Source organism: Camelina sativa, chromosome 9, assembly GCF_000633955.1.
Source record: "Camelina sativa cultivar DH55 chromosome 9, Cs, whole genome shotgun sequence".
Classification (NCBI taxonomy): Eukaryota; Viridiplantae; Streptophyta; class Magnoliopsida; order Brassicales; family Brassicaceae; genus Camelina; species Camelina sativa.
In genome coordinates, this window is record NC_025693.1 from 23,209,034 (window position 1) to 23,217,722 (window position 8,689).

At 36.8% G+C, this 8,689-nt stretch overlaps 4 protein-coding genes across 4 annotated transcripts in view; 1 reads left to right on the top strand and 3 right to left on the bottom strand.

The window, feature by feature from the left end:
• The window catches only part of LOC104711855 (bifunctional enolase 2/transcriptional activator-like), a 3,430-nt gene extending 3,211 nt beyond the window's left edge, over positions 1 to 219 (bottom strand). The window contains exon 1 of the mRNA XM_010428626.2: positions 8 to 219. Coding sequence (XP_010426928.1) covers positions 8 to 73 — 66 coding nt within the window. The 5' untranslated portion in view covers positions 74 to 219. The remainder of the gene's footprint in view (positions 1 to 7) is intronic.
• Positions 899 to 1,889, bottom strand: LOC104715615 (putative F-box protein At2g33200). Its single transcript, XM_010433007.1, has one exon. The coding sequence runs from the start codon at positions 1,887 to 1,889 to the stop codon at positions 921 to 923; it is 969 nt and encodes a 322-aa protein (XP_010431309.1). The 3' UTR covers positions 899 to 920.
• Positions 2,280 to 3,173, top strand: LOC104711856 (peroxiredoxin-2E, chloroplastic). Its single transcript, XM_010428627.1, has one exon. The coding sequence runs from the start codon at positions 2,341 to 2,343 to the stop codon at positions 3,040 to 3,042; it is 702 nt and encodes a 233-aa protein (XP_010426929.1). The 5' UTR covers positions 2,280 to 2,340; the 3' UTR covers positions 3,043 to 3,173.
• Positions 3,728 to 5,691, bottom strand: LOC104715616 (cytochrome P450 76A1-like). Its single transcript, XM_010433008.1, has 3 exons — positions 5,184 to 5,691; positions 4,471 to 4,886; positions 3,728 to 4,351 (listed from the first exon to the last, which is right to left on the bottom strand). The coding sequence occupies exons 1-3, from the start codon at positions 5,689 to 5,691 to the stop codon at positions 3,728 to 3,730; spliced, it is 1,548 nt and encodes a 515-aa protein (XP_010431310.1).

The window sequence follows — 8,689 nt, forward strand, 5'->3', positions numbered from 1 at the left end:
AACAAACCTCGACGGTAGGGTTTCCACGGCTATCAAAGATCTGCCTAGCTTTCACAACAGTGATAGTAGCCATTTGTTCGATTAGATCTTATACAGACAGAACCTTTTGATCAAGAACACTGAACACTTGTCGAAGCTTTGGTTTTACACTTTACACTAAATGTGATTCTTTAGGCTTTAGCTTCGTATATATATATATTGCCGTCGGATTAAAACTATTAATCGTCGTACGATCTTATAAAATAAAATATAAATGGAAAAACGTTAAAACGGTGCGTCGCAACTCGCAAGCAACACGCCTTGGCTATGCTCTCTTGCTCTAATAATGATACGAGTACGACTTTGGGGAAATTAGCTGGACACTAGAACAAGTAATAATTAACTAATAAAGGGAACTAAATATTTATTCCATCATATAGTAATATATATTGAATGTGCATAGACTATGAGTCATTTATGTTTTAATTAAATTAGAACGAATTTGACTAGCTTATACCTTATAGTATAAAATTACAAGCTCCATGATCATTGATGATGTAATTTTAGAATCTTAACCACAAAACCAAGTGCATTGCATGTAAATACAAACATAAGCTAAGGACAGGTGGAGGAATCACAGTCGCAGACTCGCAGCACAATTCAGGTTGACGCATATTCCTTTGGCATCTTTTTGCTTTTGATCATTTTTTTTGGTAGTATCGTTCCGATCATTTTAAAACATTTTTGTTATATTGCTAAAAGAAGCCTCTCCTAACATCTAACACGTAGTTTCCACTAATCAAAAAGCCACAGCATAAAAAAAAAAAAAAAGAATATTCTATTGACGGCTAATTTTTTATCAACCAAAAATATTAAATCTAGTTGACGCTCTGCTTCAGCTGTTGATTTCTCTCTGCATCTTTAGACGTCTAATCGAAGAGTTACGCAAATCCAGGAACAAACCAGAAACTCTTCGAGCACCAATCTGCTAATAATGTGATTCTACTTGTCGCAAGATCAAACACACCAGACTTTCTGTTGGGTTTAAAACTACGACGACAGCCTCTTGGTCTTGGGCAAAGATCATCATGACCAAAACAGATTGAATCACTCTTGACTCCCAAACCATTAACATCTTTGATTGTTACCCCATGACCAAATATCAACACCTCACCTCCTAGAGAATCTACTATTTCCCAGTCACCACTTTCCATATTCATCTTGAAGATTTTAAAGAAACGTTTCTCTTCTAACCTTTTCATACTCGCAACGATCAAAACATCCCCCGAGTTCGTTATCGCAACCTTCGCCTTCCAAAAGGATTCCTGATGTTGCAAATCATAGCGAAACGGATGGTTACGATACGGGTTTCCTCGAGTGACTTCGTTAGGGAAATCTCCAGAGAAATCAAAAATCTTGATGTAGCAATCATATGTATATAGGTAAAGCTTGTGGTCCTTATACGCCATGTCTACACAGTTAATGCCTTCAAAGGTGTACCAATAGTCATCTCCTTTCTTAACTGTAAACAAGTTGTTTTGGTCGTGGTGGTTCCAAGCTACAACGTAATCCCTTGTTTTGTCGTTTATCCAAAAACAAGCTGGATTCTTGGCAGGAGAATATTTTATTACCTTTTGTCTTTTGTACGTGGACTTGATGAAATCTTCATATTCATCGTCTCTTTCTTCTTGACATGACTCCATCGATGGAAGGTTGATCGTCTCGCTAGTAAACACGTTCAAAAGATATAAGAAACTATGATCATTCATCAAAAGCCAACTGCTGCAACTAGCCATAACAAAGCTTTTAGATAGATAGAATCCGAGATTTTCTAGGTTTTCAATCTTGTCTTCATCGAGATCTTGCAAATAAGCCAAACCCTGTTGGAACAGAATTCGCAATGGATACATAGGTAGCGTACATTCTCTTGAAACATAATGGGCCGATTAAAAACTTATTGTAACTGCGGCCGCAAGCACCAGCTTGGCTTGCTTGTACCCTTGGCCGGCTCTGATCATACCAATGTGTGCAAACACTTCTCGCTCGACAAAAATCTTTAGTCCCTAACCCTTCAAAGATTATTCTCAAAACATCGGAACAAAGGTTGGACCAATCACTACGAATTCTAGACATTGTTTCTTGTCTCCGTAGTGCTTACGATACCAATGACGATTAGTCGATTAGGGTTTGACTTTTAAACCCTAAATTGTATCTTAACAAGTAAAGATAGAGGCCCATGCGGTGGATACAATGTAAGCCCATTAAGGCCCAATAACGACATAGCCTTTCATCTTTCTCCTCTCTACTCAATCCTAAACAAATCACAAAACCTGAAGTCACTCTTCACCTAAACAAGCATCAATGGCGACTTCTCTCTCCGTTTCTAGATTCATCTCCTCCTCCGCAACCGTTATCTCCGTCGCTAAGCCGTTACTTTCCCCCACCGTATCCTTCACCGCGCCGCTCTCCTTCAATCGCTCTCTCGCTCCTAGCCTCTCTCTCAAATTCCGCAGCCGCCGCACCAGCTCCGCCGCAACCAGATCCTTCGCGACAACACCCGTAGTCACCGCCTCCATTTCAGTCGGAGACAAGCTCCCAGACTCAACTCTCTCATACCTCGATCCATCCACCGGAGACGTCAAAACAGTAACCGTCTCCTCCCTCACCGCCGGGAAGAAAGCAATCCTATTCGCAGTCCCCGGCGCATTCACACCGACCTGCTCGCAGAAACACGTCCCTGGATTCGTATCCAAAGCCGGTGAGCTCAGATCTAAAGGCATCGATGTAATCGCCTGTGTCTCCGTCAACGACGCGTTCGTGATGGAAGCGTGGAGGAAGGACCTAGGAATCAACGATGAGGTGATGTTGTTGTCCGATGGAAACGGTGAGTTCACAGGGAAGCTTGGAGTTGAAATGGATTTGAGGGATAAGCCTGTTGGACTCGGAGTTAGGTCAAGGAGATACGCGATTCTGGCTGAGGATGGTGTTGTGAAGGTTCTGAACCTTGAAGAAGGTGGTGCTTTCACTAACAGTAGTGCTGAGGATATGCTTAAAGCTCTCTGATTCTGAAATTTTTCTTTTCTTTGTTTGAATTTTTATTTCACTTTTGTGTGTTTAGTTTCTTCCTTCTGATGTACGAATCGTTGGATTTGTAAACGGGAATAAATGAATCAGAGGCGTTTTGTTTGTGAACATTGGATTAGTGTTTGCGTTTTAGGTCCTTACGTTTTGTGAAGTTGGTGTTCTCTGATTTGGTACCGGTAGGAGGCAGTGTAGGGCGACGTCGTTTGATGATGACTGTTTAGTGGTTTGGACAATATAACAAGGTATCATATTAAGTTGCTCAGAATATTCTAGAAATCTAACTAAGTGAGGTTGTTGTTTAGCAATAGCAACTAAACCCAAGGACTGCTCCAAAAGGCACGTCTATGTATAGGAAGATTGGAGACCCACAAAAAGAATCTGACTTTTGGAAAGGGCCTAATTGCATGCCACGTCTTACGTGCTAACGTTTGCATCGATCCGTCCACATGACATAACATTACAAAAGAAGACAATAACACCAAATGTGGTCAACTTCGGCTATGTCAGTGAACCGAATCAATTCATTGACAATAACGCCTTATTCGTTTTTTTCTTTTCTTTTTTTCTTTTGGGGTATACATATTGGATTGCTTTGGTATTTTAAGTGTTAAAAGTACATATGCATGTAAAGAAAACAAAGATTTTTTTTGAAAAAACTAACTGCTTAGCCTAGATAAGGAATAGGAATTGCTTCCAAGGGAAGGGCTTTTTTCAATGTAATACCAATTCTTTCTCCCATATCCATTTCTTCTGCATTAGCCCCATTTTCCAAGGCCCAATCAAACGACCTTACCATCGATCCAATGGCTAACGGCAAGATCCGTGACGCCAAAGGCAAAGCTGGACACATCCTTCGACCTGACCCGAATGGTAAAAACTCGAAATCCTGTCCTTTGAAGTCTCGGGGATTCGGGTCGGATATAAATCTTTCCGGTTTGAACATAACCGGGTCGATCCATGTTTTAGGATCGCGCCCAATTGCCCAAACGTTAACCAAGACTTGTGTTTCTTTGGGGATAGTGTATTTGCCGAAGATGTGACATGTAGACATGGCCTTGTGTGGGACTAGGAAAGGCAGAGGTGGGTGCAGCCTTAAGGTTTCCATGATAACAGCTGAGAGATAGGGGAGGTTTGGAAGGTCTTCTTCTTGGAGCTTTTGGTTCGGGGACTTCAAGTATGTTCGGAGTTCGGTTTGTAGTTTGGTTAAGGTTCTTGGGTTGTGTAGTAGCTCCGCTAGTGCCCACTCCAACGTGCTTGTTGTCGTATCCGTCCCTGCCGTAAACATTTCCTATCAATAAAATTTAAATTGTATAAAATTTGACGTTTTCTTTATATAAATGTAACCTTTTTCTAAACACATAATTAAAGTGACAAATACAAAATCGAGATATGGCGGGTAAAACTTACGAAAACAATAACGTTGATATCTCTTGCTGAGAAGCTACAAGGTTCTTCTTGGTCGACTCCATCGCCGCCACGAAACTCCAAAAGAACATCTAAGTAATCCTTCGTGTTCTCGTCGCTTCCTTCTCTCTCCCTAACCTCCGATCGTTCTCTGATGAACTCTCCGGCGATCTCAAAGGCTTTCTCCACGTGGAATTGTGTTTTTCTTCTGATTCCTTGTGGGTCAAGAAATCTTAACAAAGGGAAGAAATCGGCAACGTTGGGTTTCCCGGCGAACTCCATCACTTTCCCGGTGTGGTAAAAGAACTCGGAGCCTCTTTTTGAATCGGGATCGAGCAAATCTCTCGAGAACATGAGGTTTCCTATGAGGTTAAATGCCATCAAGAAAAAGTATCTCCCCACGTCGATTGTTTTTGTACCTGATAATAGAAAAATATGTAAAGTGTATATAAAACTATACATTAATTTCATCAGAATCAATATAATTAGTTAATAGACAAAGGAAAATTCTTAAAAGAAAATTAAATTTTTAAAACTTTGAAACTTTTAAATTCTACTAAAAGAAGTAACATAATATTTTGAATAATTATATAATCACACCAACCAAGGATATATATGTATAGCTAAAATGGTTTGTATCAGTGAGTACCAAGAACGTTGTTGTTGATGCGTCACACATGTGTTGTTGATAAAAGGAAATCTAATATAATACGCACCGTTTTGGCCACCTTCCTTGACGAACTGAAGCATCTGCTCAACACACTTAGAACGTACATCACTCATAGCATCAAGACGGCGCGTGACAAAGAACTGAGTGGTGCAGAGTCGCCGCAGCATCCGCCAATACGCACCGTACTGAGCCGTGATGAGCGAGGTGTCACTACTCTTCCTTCCTTTCATCGCCTCGTAAATCTTCCGACCAGCCAACGCTGCATCGTGCTTCTTGAAAATCTCCCGAGCCACTTCGCTCGAAGAGATCACAACCGTCAGCATCGACCCGAGGCGCAAAGTCATGATAGGTCCGTGACGCCGTGAAAGTTTAGTCAGTGAGTGGTGTGGCGGTGAACCGGCGAGCTGAAACATGTTTCCGATCACCGGCCAGGGCTTTGGTCCCGGAGGCAGTCTCGTACGACGTTTGGTGTGGAGGAGACACGTAACGTATATGACAAGGGCAATGGATGTAAATAATCCAATTAACTCGTTCTTCGTTAATTGATTAATCATTGTTTTGTTTTGTTTTGTTATGAAATATGAATACAAACCTTTCTACTTTATAGGTGTAATCAGGTCTCTTATAACTCATAAGAATGTTAATCATTCATGATCTTATGCAACCTTGTCGGTATTATGGTAGGAATCTTTATCGGATATAATCGCTTTGTAAGTACATTTCACTGTAAGCCCATTAAACATCCGATTATGTTAAGTTTAAGTGGGGCAAAATTAGAAGGCCCATTCGATGATTGGTGTAGAACCTCAGGAGCGTTTGTTGTGTGCGTGGCTAGTGGTTTAGTGATTTGGAGTTGGAATTTGACCGTTGGCATATAGGTTGAAGTAGTTTAACACTCTCTTATCCACAAGATTAGCCAATTTTCACGTTAGATAGACTATGTTATTTAGGTCATGAGGTTGAAGTAATTTAACACTCGCAATCTGTAGAGATGAATAAACAAATATAATATTTTTTTTAATTACTTTTAGGTCAAAGAGATCTCGAACCAAATTAGCCGGAGATCACAATAATTTTAATTATCTTCTATATTTAACATGATGATGTGTTTATATATATACAAATAGAAGGTATAAGAGTTATGTATCAGATCCCATATATATGAAATTTGCATATGTATATATATAACTAAATTTATGAAAAGCTTTACTAGATAAAAAAGTTATCATCTAAATTTTAATAACTATGAATCTTGTTGAGTAGGTTTAGTTATCAAAACAAATTATTTTTAGTTGCAAAAAAAGTCGTTTAATCTACAATGATAAAAAAAAAAAAACAATTTACAAAATGTGAGTTCTTCATCCCAAATACTATGAGACAATATGTAGAGAAAATATATATATATATATAAGAAAGATATAACAACTTTTAAAAAAACAAATAAAAGTCAAAATGAGCCAAGTCAGACTGATCTCAATTCGCCGATGATCATGATAGTAAGTTTATTTCCTATTTTTAGCAAAGTGGTATCAATACACACACATGTGTATGTAGAGCTATAAGAGTTGTGTATACTGGGTCTGAATGGAAGCACCCAAACGCCTGGTTTGCAAACGAGTCATTCTAATGATCACCAATCAACAAGTCGTTGGGAGAAGGCGGTTGGATATCGTGATTGGGGAAAGCATTTGAACATGGTGGTTAGAACCTCTTTTTGGTGGCTACAACCACTCATCCTAGCCACTATCAAAATCCAACGTTTGGCTTTATAGAGATGTTGCACAGTTTTTTTTTTCTTTGGACACAAAGTTGCATAGTTTTATTTATTTATTTATTGTTCAAACCCTAATCTTGATTTAACATATGTTACTATTCTTCTCAATGTTTTTTTCTTATGAAAAGGTTAGTAAGCCAAAAATAAATAAAAATTTAGTAAATAAAAATTATGATTTGAATAGTAACATACATGGAGATTATGATTTTGTTAATGTCATATAATGAAGATTTAAAAAATAAACATTTGCTAATTTTGTTAATATCACATTTGATCATTTTGTTAATATCATTTAAATATATTAGTATTTTATATTATGAATTAGATAATGATTTATTATTTCATTTTTTAACTAAATTAATTTCAATTTTTTTATAACTTATACTATTCAACCGCTGAAATGTTACCAATCAAGCTAAATACTCAACCGCTTTCTTTTACTGTGCCGTCTTTTCCATCCGCTAACTTTAACCGTTTTCTTTTTAACCACATTTTTTACAACCGCTATAAAAATTTCAACCGCCTCTTTTATAATTGATTCAAATCCCTTCAACTACCATGTTCAAATGCTTTCCCCAAAAACAGGTTCTAACCACCATAGATTTCTATAAAAATTTCAAATAGAAGGATTCAAATCCAAAGATAAAACATGTTATTTCAAAATCCATGTGTTTTGATTTCTAGAATTTACAATTTCATATGGATTTAGAAATCATCCCTCCAATAACATACTGTTTGCCAATTATAGAAATCATCCCTCCAATATGGAATTGTAAATTCTAGAAATCAAAACACATGTATTTTGTAAGCTATCAAACCAAATTATGCATACTGTTTAAAATCAAACATTTACATAATTTTTTGGTTTTTCATTCATCCTAATTTTGTTGAGAATCAATGTGTAGAGATGAATAACAAATATAGTATTTTTAAAAAAAAATTATTTGGTAAAAGCTCTAAGCAAAAAAACACATCAGAAGCTAGGTCAAAGAGATCTTGAACCAAATTAGAAGGAGATCACAGTGGTTCCCTTTTAATTATCTTCTTTATTTGATATGATTGAGTGTGTTTATATACAAATACAAGGTATAAGAGTTATATATCGATCCTATATATGTGAAGTTATATATATATATATATATATAAGTCTTAAAGTATGAAAAGCTTTACTAGATAAAAAATTATCATCTAAATTTTACAATGAATCTTGTTGAGTAGGTTTAGTTATCATAACAAATCATTTATAATTGGCAAAAAAAAGTCGTTTACAATGTTAAAAACGCAATTTACAAAATGTGAGTTATTCATCCCCAATTTGTGAGACAATATGTAGAGAAGAAATATATATATATTTATATATCTATATAAAATAACGCATTTAAAAAAAACAATAAAATGATAAAAGTCAAAAAAGCCAAGTCAGAAAGATCTCAATTCGCCGATGATCATGGTAATAAGTTTATTTGCTATTTTTAGCAAAGCTGTATATATATACACACATGTGTACGTACAGCTATAAGAGTTGTGCTATATATGCAAAATTGAAGTGACAACAAAAGTTGTTGTCTCACCGTTTGTTCCTTTTTAAGAGTGTTGGTTTGTGTTTTGTTTTTTTTATTGTTTAGGAGTGGTGTTTTAAACAGACACACATACCAAAAACAAAGGAAACAAAAGAAGTAGAAGATAATATATGCAAATGACAAAAAAAAAACTTTCGAAGGGTAAGGGTACGTAGGCAGCCCATCAAAAGGCATAGCTATACCAAAAAAAAAAAAAAA

Excerpts from the sequence above, each read along its gene's own strand:
- LOC104715615 (XM_010433007.1), bottom strand. The coding sequence starts at position 1,889 with ATGTATCCATTGCGAATTCTGTTCCAACAGGGTTTGGCTTATTTGCAA.
- LOC104711856 (XM_010428627.1), top strand. The coding sequence starts at position 2,341 with ATGGCGACTTCTCTCTCCGTTTCTAGATTCATCTCCTCCTCCGCAACC.
- LOC104715616 (XM_010433008.1), bottom strand. The coding sequence starts at position 5,691 with ATGATTAATCAATTAACGAAGAACGAGTTAATTGGATTATTTACATCC. Across the intron at positions 4,887-5,183 it reads CAAGGAAGGTGGCCAAAACG|GTACAAAAACAATCGACGTG; the intron begins GTGCGTATTATA and ends TTCTATTATCAG. Across the intron at positions 4,352-4,470 it reads ATATCAACGTTATTGTTTTC|GAAATGTTTACGGCAGGGAC; the intron begins GTAAGTTTTACC and ends TTTTATTGATAG.